Raw genomic sequence first — 15,677 nt, 5'->3', positions numbered from 1 at the left:
TACCTATCTTGGCTTAATTTCCTCGTTTGTAAACTGGTGATAATATCTCACAGAGTTGTTAAGAAGCATCAAAGATAACAGTCCTTAGCATTTGCCTGGTATGTGGTAAGAGCTCAGTAAATGACAGCAATCATTTTTACTGTGTGTATTCAATATTGATTATATCTTTAAATAAAACGACTTTTTTGCTCAGCTTAAGGTTTTTGCCTTACATTTTATTTTTGGTATTAATGTTATAAACACTTGTTTTTTTTTTTATACTTATCTGTTTGGTTTGGTTTTCTCTTTAAAGTAGTAAATAGTTGTTGGTTTACTTTTTTAAAAATATAACCTGATTATTAAAATTATGATTATCAAACATTTCAAACACATACCAGACTGGAGAGAGTAGTGTAATGAACCAACATATTCCCATAACCCAGCCTCAAGGATTATCAAACTCATGGCCAATCTCGTTCCATTTCTGCTACCTCTTCTCATTCCCCCAACCACCCTCCGATAAACATTTGCATTTATACTCCTTAAAAGATAGACTTTTAAAATTCATAAGGACCTTACTGTCATCACTCATAAAACATCAGTAATTCTTTAATAACATCTAATATCCAGTAAGCCACTTCCTTGTATAATTAAACACTTTAAACTTTACATTTCTTACATTATTACTTTTGGAATGGTTTCCGTCATATTATTTTACATTTTTTATTCTTGTGAGGTTTTTTTCTTCTTCCATATAAATTGTTTTGTTTGAGGAGCTTATGAAATATAGAAGAATGAATTATGGAGCTAAAAAATCTGGATTTGAATCCTGCTTCTGCCATTCAGTAATTAACTTTGCTGAGCCTTGGTTTCCTCGACTATAAAATAGGAATAATTATACCTGACTCATGTTCTTAGGGTTGAATGTGATGCCTGCATAAAGTATTATTAATAGTCTCTGCCAGTTATTATCTTTAGTGATTCGAACTGTAATATCTATTCTTGGTTACTGTATGGTTTTTCAAAACATTCCAAAATTTATATTTACTGGATAACTACTAAAAATAATGGTTTTAAAATATCCTTCTAGGAAAGAGAATTTAGAATCTTGGCTTCTCCCACTACCTCTTATTTTGAGTTCACATTAATTTAACCTGACGTTACAAATCCTACTTTTAACTTTCTGAAGTGTTTTTTCTTTTATATTGTTTATATACTTATATCAATTATTCTTCACTGTTGAACCCTTTTCTTTTAGTGGGATTAACTATTTTACTCAGTTATTTCTGGATATTAGGTTGGTGTCAGTATACTTCACCAGTTCTTTCCTACCTCAATATTCTTTATCTCTTATTCTCTTTTGATGGTCTAGGATGTACCTTTGAACAATTTATTTTTTAAAAAAACTACCAGGATGGTGAAAATTTGACTTTGCAGATCTAAGAATAATTTCCTGTGACCTTTGAACACGAAAAATTAGGATGAGGTATAAAATTCTTAGATCATAACTTTTCCTTTTCAATTCTCTGTAAGTGATTACTTCATTGTCTTCTGGCATTTTATTGTTGCAGAGGAGAAATCTGAGGTCAGTCTGATTTCAGTTCCTTTGAAATAACCTATTTTTTTCTGCTTGTATGCTTGTAGGATTATATCTTTATCCTTGAAATTTAAAAACATTTGCCAGGACATGTCTTGGTGTTGATGATCTCTGTTGAACCTTCTCAGTCTCCAGTCTCAGGTATTTTTTTTTCAGAACTGGAAAGTTTTCTTATACTTTTGATTGATTAAACTGCCTGTTTTTTTTTTTTCTTTAGGAACATGTTATTCATAGATTATTTCTATGTCTGTCTTCCATAGTTTTTTTAAATCTTTTCTTTCTTTCTTTCTTTTTTTTCTCATTTACTCAAGTTTGTCCTCTGTGGCATGGATTCCGTTTTCTGTAGTGTCAATTCTAATACTTACTATTCACAATGCAGATTTAATTTTGGCTACTATGTTTTCATTTCTTTATTCTTATCTCAACGTACTCTTGTTTCATAAGCAGATTCCCCCTTAGACGGTAACACTTCAAAAAACATGAGGTGGATCCCGGCCTGAAACTTGGCCACAACCACAGGACCAGGAAAAAAAAAAGTTTCTGAAAGGGTCCTCTTAAACATAAAAATGTAAATATAACCAGAGGTCATTCCTACCCTCATCTAGAAAATAGAACAGTGTTGGGTACTAACAGACCTTAAGTAGCTAGAGGAATAGTAAAGCAGGCATAAGGGCACCTTAACTAGAAATAAACTGATTTTTCTAATTACATGTATTGTTTTTCTCTTTATAAAATTAATACATAATAAGTGCATATAACTTTGAAAATACATTACAAAGAAGAAAATCCTATGACCCAGGTAACGACTGATAAGATTTTATATATGTTTTGCCAGTTACATGCACACATGTTGGGAGGAGGGGATGCAAAAAAAAATTGGGTCATACTATATAGTTTTGTATCCTTTTTAATTTAATATATTGCAAGCATATTTTTTGCATCATTAAATTTTCTTTGAGGCCCTGATTTTAACCATTGCATAGTATTCCTACATATGAATAGATGTATTATGATTTATTTAACCAGTCCCTTGTTGGTCATTTAGATTGTTTTCTATTTTTCAGTATAATGAGTATGATGAATATCACTGTACATAAGTCTTTATGCACATCTCTGATATTTCCTTAGGATAAATGAGGAGCTGATTCTTAATCCTGTCACATTGGTAAGGATTATATACATTCCTTATTAAGAATATAAAGTGCTTGTTTCTTATTGTTTCAATGTGATTGCATAGAAGATTCTTTGGATTCTGAACAATTTGATGGTATCTTAACCAAAGTTTGAGAGAGGTTTCTAGTGCCTCATGCTCAGCACCTTCATGATGGAATTCCTACTGTGTAAGCTTTTGAACAGGAAAACCACTGCTGATAACAGGGAGTTGGAAGGTAGATATACTTGTGGAAACCTGAGGGTGGTAAAAAAAAAAAAAAAAAAAAAAAAATTATGGTCCTTGCTCATTCCTACAACCTGGGTCTCCATATTAATATACTAGGGCTCTGGATCTTTTCTTTTCCTCTTCCCTTCCTGTTATTTCAGACTGTTACTCTCTCTGAAGATTCTTCTCTTAATGTCCATACGTCCATTTCATTTCTAGATAGGAGAATGTCAGTAGATGATATACCCTGCTGAGTTCAAGGTAGCATTTTATCAGTCCCAGATCATCTTTTGGTCCTAGCATACTTACACATGATGATCTCCTGCTGAAATCAAAGTATTTTTTAACTAATTATATATTTTCAGAGGTATCAAACGGCAGCCTGGAAAAGTACATTGTTGTATCATGCCATTACAACAAAGAAATCTGCTTAATAAAGTTGCTTAAAATGAAAGTTTTTAAATTAATAAAATATTTTTAACCTCAGATTTTTCCATAAAATATTTAGGAATACTCTAGAGTTCCTGAAACCTTGATTCAGAAATACTGATTGGAATTGTTCTTCCTCTTTAAGCCTGGAAGATGATCTTAGGTGATAATTTTTTACAACATTGAAAACAATTTCTGCTGAAAGTCAAGGGAACAGTCTCCTTTATCTGATTTATTCTGATGAGACCCATATTGTAGGTTATCTAATGTGTGACTTTATACACATTTCAGGCTAACAAAGTAAAGCATGATTAGCATTTCCTAACCTTTTCCAGTATTTCACATCATATTTGCATATATACAATCTGCCAGGCTCTGAAATTTTTTGGCTGGAAGGCATTATGGTGGGATGAGAGAGGATAAATACATTTGCCTCACTTTTAAACTATTTTTTGTCCATACTCATTCTCTAGCTGCATTGTATAAAAATATAGCATATACATAAATGATCTCTTCCACCCTGCTTAGTGGAAAATTGACTGTAGTGAATGATGGAACAGGTGTTTCAACACTCTCCTGTACTTCTTCATTGCATTACATCTTTAGAAGTTACCTGTAGAAATGTAATGTTACACAGTCAATTGAGGCAAAAGAGAGGAAAAGAAGTAACATTTACTGAACATACACTGTCTCTGTCTCTTGGTGGATCTTTTTAATTACAACATCCCTGTGAGGTAGATATTATGTGCATTTTGTGAGTGAAGAAACTGAGGTTCAAAATGTTAAATAACTTACCCAAGTTCAGGTAACTACACCAGTAAGTGACAGAGTTGGGGTTTAAACGTGATACTGACCAGCTTTAGAACACATTTTTTCCCACTTGTTTTTTTAAAATTAGAGAAATATATTTTCTTGTTTAACAAGTACTATTCCTTAAACTTAGGAAACAATAGAAAGTAAAATACTGAGTAAGACTCATAATCCATGTAACCTAATCTCTAATAAAACCAACGGTCATTTTCCAAATGGGAAACTTAACTGCAGAAGTAACTCTATGCTCATTTCTAATAGATAACATTTGAATCCTTGTTTTGATGAAGTGATAGAAAAGTTTCATTTAAATAAAGGTGCTTTTTTTGGTAGAAAAAGCTTTGTAAAGCTTCACTGGTATGTAGGATAACGTTGGCTCGCTGCTTTAAAAATTAAATTGTTCAACATTTTAAATTTTTGCCAAACTCAGGAGGTAGATATTTTTACAAAAAGTAGAGCATAAAATGCCCTTCAGATTATGTTTCACTCAATTTTTTTCTTAGGTTGCTTTGTTAGTATATACTATACTATTAGCTGGGTGAGTATTTGAGAAAAGAAAGTTTATTGTAAAATTTGAGATGACGTGAAGCTGAAAATAGTGAAGAGGCTGATTGACAGATTTCGAATCTGATGTATAGAGACTGTAGCAATGGATGAGAGCTGGAAAAAGATGAATCAAAAATTTTAAATAAAGTTTTATTCATGGAACTAAGAGTAACAACAGGTATGGATAGAGGATGCAGGGTGTGGTTGCAGTGCAGGAAGACAAGGATTTAATCAGAAAACTTGATATGTCAGCATTGTGTTGAGGGCATTCCAAAAATAATGCATATGTGAACTGCATTAGCATAAGTTTATTTTCTAGGACAAGGGAGGTAATATGACCTTTACTCTGCATTGGTCGTTTGAGGGTTGAAATGGTAATTACATGCAATTCCATATACCACCCTTTAAGATGATTTGGAGTGTGTTCAGAGAAGAAGATGGTGATGAGTCTTATCTGTCTTAAAGAAATGTTTGAAGGAACTTAAGTTATCTAGAAAAGACAAGACTCAGGGTGGATTAGAGTCATAGATGTAGATTTACTTCCTGTGACTTTGCAGTTAGAGTACAGGCAAGTTAGTCGTCATTTATTAGTAATCCTCTTAAAGAGAATTCACAGCTGAGGAAAGTTGGTATATAATGAAAAATTTCATGTAGCAGGCAGTACTTTTTCAGAGATATTATAGTGCCTAGTGAGGTAGTACATTCTTGTCCTGGTAGTATTTAAGCATAAGTAAGAACGGAATAGAAAGAATTGAAACATATTATGTGTAGTAGGAACAGAAGACTTTTGAGATGCCTTATCAATTCAAAGATTTTTTAAATTCCAAGATCAAAAGGACTTTACAGAGTATTTTATCCTCATGAAGCTACCTCACCTTAGTAATAATGTGCATTGGTACAGCTCTTTAACATTTATAAAGTTCTTTCTTCTGAATTATCTCGTTTTTGAGCCTGGTAATAATCCTTTGGATAGATAGGGCAAGTATCCTTATTTTGAACAGGTAAAGTAATAGGCTAAGAGAAAGTCTGAATTGCCTCAAATCATAAAGCTTATAAGCAGCAGCCTAGGGCTCTATCCTTGGTCTGCGAATTCCAAGTTTAGTGCTGTTTCTCCTGTACCAGTTTTCTTTAAAAGTAAGTTATAAGTTGTGACACTTGCTTTGCATACATTAAAAATTGCAAGGAACAGATGGTTCTTAAATTTTATTCCTATGAAAAACATACGTGTAGCTCAAGTTAGACTGAGGGTTCTAAACGCCAAACAATGGGGAGTCATGGGGGCAAGTCTGTGTTACAGAAAGATAACTGTTTACAATTAATGAAAAAATCTGGTTTGGGCTGCTAGATGAATGATGGTGCCATTCATTAAGATGACAAATATAGGAGAGGGAGCAGATTGGTGGGCCAGAGGTGAGGTAATTGAATTTTGGACATAAGAAAACTAACTGACATTGATTGTTTACTAAGTGCCAGACACTATGGTTAGGGTTTTATATCATTTAACTCATTTAGTCTTTACTACAACCCTCTGAAGATAAGACTTTTCAATCTTCATTTTCCATATGAAGAAACTGAAAAGCTTAGATTGTTGAAAGAACCTGTCCAGGGCTTCATAATTAATAGAGTAAGAATAGGAATTTGAATCTCTATGTCTGGCAACAGAGCCACAGTTGTTAGGAGCTAGTTCTTTGGGACATTTGGTTAAGAACAACCAGTAGTCAATCAGTTGAATAAATGGTTGTCACTTTGAGGAAAAAGAAATATTCTGGAGATAACATGAGTATCTTTATACCAAAGAAATGGGCAGTGTTATAGCCTTCGAACATACCTTAGGAAAATAAAGATTTTATACTTGCCTCCCTACCTTTTCCTGAATTTTGGCACTGTTTCTGTGCTTCATAGTATTATATAGGCATTCCCTAATCTAGGAACATCTTCTATGAGTGGTGAAAATGAAAGGTGCCCTTTGTATAAGGTCAGTAGACCTTCTAAGATAGGGGCTATGTTTTATTAACTTTTATCTCCAGCTCAGTGCCTAGAACATAGCTTGAATGAAATGAAATGAATGAATGAATGGATGGTAAATAGGGATGAGAAGAACAAAGAGGGGAGTTCATATTTAGAGCAGCTGCCTCATGTGAAGTATGAGGTGATAGGTGTGCTGCCTTTTATTTCGCAGGTGATAATGCTCCAAAGATGGTTAGCTTAGATCCTTGTATAGTTGTTGAATTAATAGTCGGGACTACTCCTTTTTCCAGTAAGGGAATGAGAGAAGAAACTATGTGTTCCTGACTTCCGTTTTTGTGGTTTTTAAAAATTACACAAATAATACATATTCATTGTAGACATTGTAGACACATTAGAATATTCAAATAATCAAAAATAAACAATTTAAATTGTCTAAAATTCTACCACCCAGAGATAACCACTGTTAACATTTTGGTGTATATCCTTCCAGAGTTTTTCCCATAAAAATATATACATTGAAACATGTATATATTTATTTAGAATGGGATCATTACAATCCATATTGTTTTGTAAACTGCTTTTTCACTTCTTACATGTGACTGTCTTTCTATGTCAATGAATTTACATCTTTATCATCATTTTAATGACTGCATAGTATTCCATTATAAGGATGTACCATAATATATTTAACTAGTTATCTATTGTTAGGAATTTAGGTTTCCAATTTGAAGTTCTTTTTGGAATAAAAGTTATGGTGAGCATTCTTGTATGTACATCTTTGTACACTTGTCTACTTTTTTTAAAAAAGAAGTAGAATCAATGAGACATTTCAAAATTTTATGTGTGGTATTTTGGTTTTTTTAAAATACAGACTCAGATTGCCGTCCTGAAAGTTTGTGCTGATTCACACTTTCTCCAGCAGTATGTTCAGAGTGCTCTCTCCCCGTACCCTCGTTAACACTGAATGGTTTTTTGTTTTTGTTTTTGTTTTTGTTTTGTAAATCATTACCAATTTGAAAGGCAAAAGGTGTCTTTGGGTTAAATGCATTTCTTTGATGAGTACTAAGGCTGAACTCTTTTTTCCCTTATTGCTCATTTCTGTTGAGGTTCATCGTTTTTTCTTACAGGTTTGTAAAACAAAGCTCTTTATGTATTGAGGATACCAACCCTTTGTTATATGTTGCCTTTTTTTTTTGTAATCAGTTTGTCTTTTATCTTTTTTTGTGTCTGGCAGAAGTTTTAAACTCTTATAGATTCAAATGTCATTTTTTTCTTTATGATTTCAACGCTTGTTACCCAATGAGTATTGTTCACCTATATTCTAATACTTGTATAATTTTATTTTTTCACATCTAAATGTTTAATCCATCTGGAATTTATTTTGATGTAGAGATTGGGCTTAATTTTCTCTGAAATAATTAATCAATTCCCTTGATTAATTATGAATGGAGTTGGAATTTAGAATGTGTTTTGCCATACACTGCTGTAAATGATGTTCGGTGAGGCTTAAATTAGACCATTTGTAATGCATTTAACTATTAAACTCAAGGGCTCACGTGGAAAGGTAATAATCATTTATTATATTTTTCCATGAAAAAATGTTTTTATAGTTTCAAATAATTAACTTTTGAAGCACATCCTGTTGCAAATTTAGCAACTGCATACTCATATGGTGGTTCTACTTCATTAGAGCCCTTTAGGGGTGAAAATCTTCCTCAATTTTTTTTTTTTTTGTCTGCCTTCATTTAACTTTAACTGATGTGAGGTCTGTTTTGGTAACTTTCTGCTTGCTGTGCTTTTCACAGAATGGACAGCAAATTATGGATGAACCTATGGGAGAGGAGGAGATTAACCCACAAACTGTAAGTAAAATATTTTATCACAAAGGGTATAGATAAATGAAATACTGTAAAATTATTCTTATTTTTCAACTGAGCAGAGAAATCATTTTACGGTATTAGAAACTTGTCGATCCTTTCACATTAACTTTACCAGACTACATTATTGAGTATGCCAGGGACCTTTCTAAAAACTGTTTGATAAGAGTGATTTTAAGAGAATGATAAAACAAATTGCTTTATATTGTTGAAAGTTTTTCATCAGTGCCTAAAGCTTATGGTTTTTTTTGTTTCTTGGGGATTTTTTTGAGATGGAGTTTTGTTCTCGTCGCCCAGGCTGTAGTGCAATGGCGCGATCTTGGCTCACTGCAACCTCAGCCTCCTGGGTTCACAGGATTCTCCTGCCTCAGCCTCCTGAGTAGCTGGGATTACAGGCACTCACCACCACACCTGGCTAATTTTTGAATTTTTGTAATTTTAGCAGAGATGGGGTTTCACCAAGTTGGCCAGGCTGGTCTCGAACTCCTGACCTCAGGTGATCTGCCCACCTCAGCCTCCCAAAGTGCTGTGATTACAGGCGTGAGCCACCGCGCCTGGCCTTAAGCTTATGTTTTTAAATAACCAAATTGAACGTAAATTTGTTAAAGACAAAAATATAAAGGTTATACTTTACAGATATGTTTAACATAGAAAGTGGACATTCACCGTTTCCTCATCTATTTTTTTTGTTGTTGTTCACTCCTGAATCCCCAGTAACTAAACCAATGTGCCTGGCACATAATGGACACTCATTAAATATTACATAACTGAATTAATAAATTGTTCCCTACCACCACACACAGAATAACCATTGTCAGCAGCTAAGTTATAGTCGTCTTGATATTTTGTACATAAGATAATTATTATTTATGTTTACAAAATACATATTCTGCAACTTGTTCTTTTTACTTAACATGTCTTGAACATCTTTGTATGACAGTACATATAGAACTACCTCTTCTTTGTTTTGTTTTTTTGTTTCAGGGGGTTTTTGAGACAAGGTCTCTCTCCCTGTCACCCAGGCTAGAGTGCAGTGGTAGAGTCATGACTCACTAACCTCAAACTCCTGGGCTCAAGCAACCTTCCCACCTCAGCCTTCTTAGTAGCTAGGACTATAGGCACATGCCATGACACCCAGCTAATTTTTTTTTAATGTTTGTGTTTTTTGTACAGATGGGGTCTTGCTATGTTGCCCAGGCTGGTCTTGAACTCCTAGCCTCAGGCAATCCTCCTGCCTCAGCCTCCCAAAGCATTGGGATTACAGGTGTTAGCCGCCATGCCCAGCCAGATCTACCTCTTTTTAAAGTGGTTGCACAGTTACAGTATTCTATTTTATGAATATCCTATATTTAATGTAATTTTCCCGTTTATTTTTATGAATTTGTGTTTCAGTAGGATATAGCCTTAGAAAAGGATGTACTGAAACCATGGGTATAAACATTTAAATCAATAGACATTTATCAAATTTTCCGTCAGAATTTCAGTATATGAGAATACCTGTTTGAGTATTGCCTACTCAACACTAGGTATTATCAGAAAATATTTTTAATTTGAATGACTCTGGATAAATAATACTTTCCCTTTTTTTCTTCTTCTTTTTTTCTTTTTTGAGACAGAGTCTCGCTCTGCTGCTCAGGCTGGAGTGCAGTGGCGTGATCTCAGCTCACTGCAACTTCCGACTCCCAGGTTCAAGCCATTCTCCTGCCTCAGCCTCCCGAGTAGCTGGGATTACAGGCAACCGTCACCACGCCTGACTGATTTTTGCAATTTTAGTAGAGATGGGGTTGCACAATGTTGGCCAAGCTGACCTCGAACTCCTGACCTCAAGTGATCCACCCATCTTGGCCTCCCAAAGTGCTGGGATTAGAGGCGTGAGCCACCATACCTGGCTGACTTTCCCATTTTAATTTGCATCTCATTTGATTACTAGTGAGGTTGAGTATCCATCATTATTGGCATTTGTTATTTTATGTTTTGCTCAGTTTTCTTTGGGGTTACTTGTTGTCTCCTTATTGGTCTGTACAATCTCTGTATATATTCTGGATATTAACTCCATGTCTATTATATACCTTGTAATATTTTTTTTAAACATTGATTATGTGCCTTTCATTGTAGTATGTAGGGAAGTTTTTTTGTTTTTGTTTTTTGTTTTGTTTGCTTGTTTGTTTGTTTTTTGAGATGGAGTCTTGCTCTGTCATCCAGGCTGGAGTACAGTGGCACTACCTCGGCTCACTGCAGCCGCTGCCTCCCGGGTTCAAGCGATTCTCCTGCCTCAGCCTCCTGAGTAGCTGGGATTACAGGCACATGCCACCACGCCTGGCTAATTTTTGTATTTGTGGTAGAGATGGGGTTTCACCATATCGGTCAGGCTGGTCTCAAACTCCTGATCTCGTGATCTGTTCGCCTCGGCCTCCCAAAGTGCTGGGATTACAGGCGTGAGCCACCACGCCCAGCCAGAAGTTTTCATTTTTAAATGGTCACATCTGGCTTCCGGGTTTCATGCTTTGGTTAGAAAATCCTTCCCTACCCTAAGGTTATAAAAATAATCCTTTTACATTTTGATCTTTTATAGTTTTTTGGTGTTTTTTGTTTTGTTTTACATTTAGATCTGTGATCCACTTGGAATTTAGTACCTGGTATGAGGTAGAAATCTAACTTTTCTTTCCAAATAGATAGCCTGTTATCCTAACCTCTATTTATTGAATAAATAAAATCTATTATTTCCCTACTCATTTGAGATACCTCTTTTATCATGTATAAAATTGCCTTATACCCCTTGTATCAGTTTCCTGCTTTGCCATAACAAATTACCACAAACTGGGTGGTTTAAAACAACAGATGGCTCTCGGGGAGGTTCCTTCGTTGCCTATTCCAGCTTCTGGTGTTTGCCAGCAATCCTTGGCATTCCATGGCTTGTAGATACATCATCCACTCTCTGCCTCAGGCGTCAGATGATCTCTCTGTTTGTGTCTGTGTCCAAATTTCCCTCTTCTCATGAGAGCACTAGTCATTGGATTGGGACCATCCCACTCCAATGTGACTTCATCTTAATTACATCTGCAAAGACACTGGTTTCAAATAAGGTCACATTCACCGTTACTGGAGATTGCTTGAACATACCTTTTTGGAGGGCACAATTCAACCCACAATCCCCCTGAATATTTTGACTTTACATACTTTTTCAGTTACTGTCATTTTATTATATGTTTTTTTTAGTGTGGTAAAGCAAGCCTTCCCACCTTTTTACTCTTGTAAAAAGTCTTATATGTAGTCTTATAAATGTAGTCCGACACATTTAATCTTCCAGATAAACTTTACAATCAGTTCATCAAGTACTTCTGAAAAATTTATTGGGATTTTTATGAGAATTGCCTTAAATTTACAGATTAACATGAAAAATTATTTTAACAATATTGAGTCTTCACATTCAGGAACATTCATTTTTTCTGATTTTCTTTTACTTTATCAAAATTTTATGGTTTCTTGGCTGGGCGTGGTGGCTTATGCCTGTAATCCCAGCACTTTGGGAGGCTGAGGCAAGAGGTTCACTTGAACCCAGGAGTTCAAGACCACCCTGGGCAGCATAGTAAGTCCCTGTCTCTACTACAGATTTAAAAATAAGCCAAGCATGGTGGTATATGCTGTGGTCCCAGCTACTTGGGAGGCTGAGGCAGAGAATCACTTGAACCCAGAAGTTTGAGGCTGCCATGAGCTATGATCATGCCACTGCACTCCAGCCTGGGCAACAGAGTGAGACCCTGTCTGAAAAAAAAAAGTTATAGTTTTTTACATACAGTTCTTGTGCATTTGTTAAGATAAGTTATGGGTATTTTATAGTTTTATAGTCTTTGTTATGTCGTAAGTGGGATTTTTTTTTCTGCTATGTTTTCCTTCTGGTTATTGCATATATATATTTAAAATGTTAGGTGTTTCTATATGTTTTTTAGCATCTTAGGAGTGTTAACTTTTCAGAAATCAAACAAATTGTCATGAACATTATGTCAGTTGTGGAAGAATAAGATCAGTTTAACCTTCTGCTTAAAACACCTCCATAGTTTTATGGTTCCTTTAAATAAAAACCCAACCTCCATAACATGACCTACCAGGCCCTGCATAATAAGGCTTTGCATACTTCTCTCCACATCCTCTCTAGCCACACACCTCTACCCTCTACTGAAAGTCCAGTCACTCAAATGTATCAGCTTCTCTTTTGCTTACGGGCTTTCAAAGGCAATGTTCCTTCTCCCAGAATTCTTTTCCCTTACCGCCATCCCCACTACTTAATTCCTGGTCATCTTTCAGATCTGTTTAGATGTCATTTCAACTGAGATGTCTTCCCAATACAACTACCACTTCCACTTTCACCTTGAGTTAAGTGTTTTTCCTTTTTGCTGCCACAGGAGCCTGTGCATACCTTAAATGGCAACACCATGCCAGATTCCATTGCTTATTTACTTGGTCTATATTCCCTACTAAACTGTGAGTTGAATGAGGCAGTGACCAAGTTTGACTTATTCCTTGTTTTATGTCTGTGCCCAGTACCCAGTTGGTGTTCAATAAGTATTTGTTAATTAAATGAATGAATGGATTAAGTTTTAGCTAGCGTAGGGACCCAGGCATGGGGCCTAGTGCCCTGAGCTACCTTCAGATTCCTACCCTCTCCAAAACCATTTGAGGCAGTTTACTTCATTAGTCTATAGTATATATATTTACATGTAAGCTAATATAAAAACAATCAGAAGGAAAACCTCCAAATTTTTTATTCTCTGTAGTCTAAAAGCATTTTCCATTGTGATGTTAAATGGTTTGTACTTTCTCCTACTCATGGCTTTAGTAGCATTTACATCTGCAAGAACCTGCATTCTAGAGACAGGTCAGAAAGATGCAGGACTAAGATACTACCAGCAATGCGGATGAGACTATTGAGCAGATCATTCCAGATTATACAAATAAGGCTTAGGTGTCAGATAAAAGCCTGGTATTTAATATTTATTTAATGATATTAAATACAAAAGATTGTCAAAATATTTATTAACCTTACAATTTAAAATTGTATTTGCCTTTTATATATAATTAAAAGTTTTCCTTTTGTCAACTACTAATAATTTACGTAGGGAACATTGAGATGTTGTATTATCTATTTGATGTGTTACAAATTACTCCAAACTTAGTGGCTTAGAACTACACACGTTTATTATCGCCCAGTTTCTGTGGACCAGCAATTTGGGCAGAGCTTAGCCGCATCTTTTGGTTCAGAGGCTCTCTCAGACTTGAAATTAAGGTGTGGACCAGGGGTAGAGTTTCATCTGAAACTTGACTAGGGAAGGATCTGCTTCTAAGCTCACATGGTTGCTGACCCCGATTCCTGGTCCACCAAAACTGTGAGATAATAAATTTATGTATGGAGGTCATCAGCTGGTAGGCTTTCTTGCAGGTTCATTGGCCCATTTTCCATGGGCTAGAATGCAGAATGTAATGATAAGCCACTTTTGACTAGGACAAGACAGTAGAGAAGATGGATAATAAGAAATCTGGGTCCCTTAATGACCTAATGGTCTAGTGACACCTCTTCACCCAAAAGTATGCTCTTAACCTATGGACTGCTCTGTGAGGGAAAAAAAAAATGGCACCTACTTTGTTTGAGTTGTCGCATTTGGGGATCTTTTTCTTATAGTAGCTTAGTCCATATTCTAACTAAATCTAGTCATTCATTAACTAGTTAATGAATGTCTGTTAGGTGCCAAGTACTCTGCTACATTCGTTGTTACAGAAGCATATAAGGGAAACTTGCAGCTTTAAAAATGGCAAAATAAAGTTGTTTTTGTCCTCTTCCTCTTTGGGAAATGACCACCCAAAACAACAAGGAGAATAAGAAATCAGAACTTTGGTCTTTGAAATCAGAAGATATCTGTAACTTGAACCACAAGATATAAATATGAAAAGCAGATAGAAGAGTGGTAACAAGATGAAATTAACAGAACATAAGTGATTTTAGAGGAATATCCTAATGGTGAGCAAGTCTTATTCAAGGCCCCCAGAGCCTCAGAAGAGCTCAAAAATGGGGTCGCCAGGTACTGTGGAACATGGACATATGGCATGGGGCTGAAAACAGAGATTGGTTGAATATCGATATAAAGAATTTCTAGATCCTGTCTCCTCTGGAGACGGAAGGTATTTCACAGAGAAAACCAGAGAAGCTGTATACTTGGGCACCTTGGACACAGGAAGAAGTAGGGTAAGGCACTGGGCTGGAAACAGGGAGGTCAAGTGAAAACCTTTTACTGAATGGTGACCTGGTCCCATTCCAACCACTAGGACCATATCCTCCAGGAAGGAGGATGGGCGTTGTGACTGAAGAAATGTCAGATACTGTCCTTTGGGAGACCTTTGGTGTAAAGGCTGCCTAGTTGGCCAGTTAACCTGTAAGAAAGCCTCCCAGTTGACAAGCCACATAACTTCCAGGCCACTTCTTAGTGCCTCACTCTCAAATATTTATGGAAAGCCAAATATCACCAGTTATTTGAGGAAGTCTTCCAGTATGAAAGAATGAGATCTTGGAGGAACAAACAATGCAGGGAAAAAGCAAGTTTAATTAGTGTCCTCTGAGTGTTGAGACAAAATTGATTCCCTAAGAAAAAGTAACTTGCCATAAAAAAGAAATCATAAAAGAAGAAACTCTTAGAAGTTAAAAATATAATAGGAATGTTTTGTATTTTAGTAGAACATTTACAAACTAAAATTGAGGAAAGCTCTCAGAAAGTAGAACAATAAGAGGTAGAAAGTAGGAGAGAAAAAGAAAGAAGAGCAATCTAACATCTAACTAGTAGGAATTCCAGAAAGAGACAATAGAGGAAATGAAGGGGAAGAAAGCAGGAAAGGAATACCATAAGAAACATTTTTTTTACATTGTAATATCTCTGAAATCAGAATGGTTGTTATAATCTATAGTATGACATATATTAATTGACAGCATCTTTTCTTTCATAATGGTATAGTGATAATCATGCGTTTAGATTAAGTGGAATACTAAAATAACAAATTAAAAAAAAAACAATTTTCCAAAATGAGGACCATGAGGCTCCAGATTACAACA

The 15,677-nt window shown here is 35.4% G+C and overlaps 1 protein-coding gene across 11 annotated transcripts in view; it reads left to right on the top strand.

The window, feature by feature from the left end:
- Window positions 1–15,677, top strand: part of RPS6KA3 (ribosomal protein S6 kinase A3) — a 113,641-nt gene that overhangs the window by 24,470 nt on the left and 73,494 nt on the right. For 6 of the 11 annotated variants that reach the window (XM_055266987.2, XM_063634979.1, XM_063634978.1 and 3 more), the window contains exon 2: window positions 8,513–8,569. In XM_055266987.2, the coding sequence (XP_055122962.2) occupies window positions 8,513–8,569 (57 nt within the window). Of the gene's footprint in view, window positions 1–1,623; window positions 1,718–2,640; window positions 2,742–7,813; window positions 7,835–8,512; window positions 8,570–15,677 lie in introns of those variants that run through there. The other 5 variants (XM_055266984.2, XM_055266985.2, XM_063634980.1 and 2 more) reach the window with 5 other exon arrangements.

This window comes from Symphalangus syndactylus, chromosome X (assembly GCF_028878055.3).
Source record: "Symphalangus syndactylus isolate Jambi chromosome X, NHGRI_mSymSyn1-v2.1_pri, whole genome shotgun sequence".
NCBI classification, from domain to species: Eukaryota; Metazoa; Chordata; class Mammalia; order Primates; family Hylobatidae; genus Symphalangus; species Symphalangus syndactylus.
Note: the sequence above shows the minus strand (reverse complement) of the source record. Positions and strands in the feature narration are given on the sequence as shown.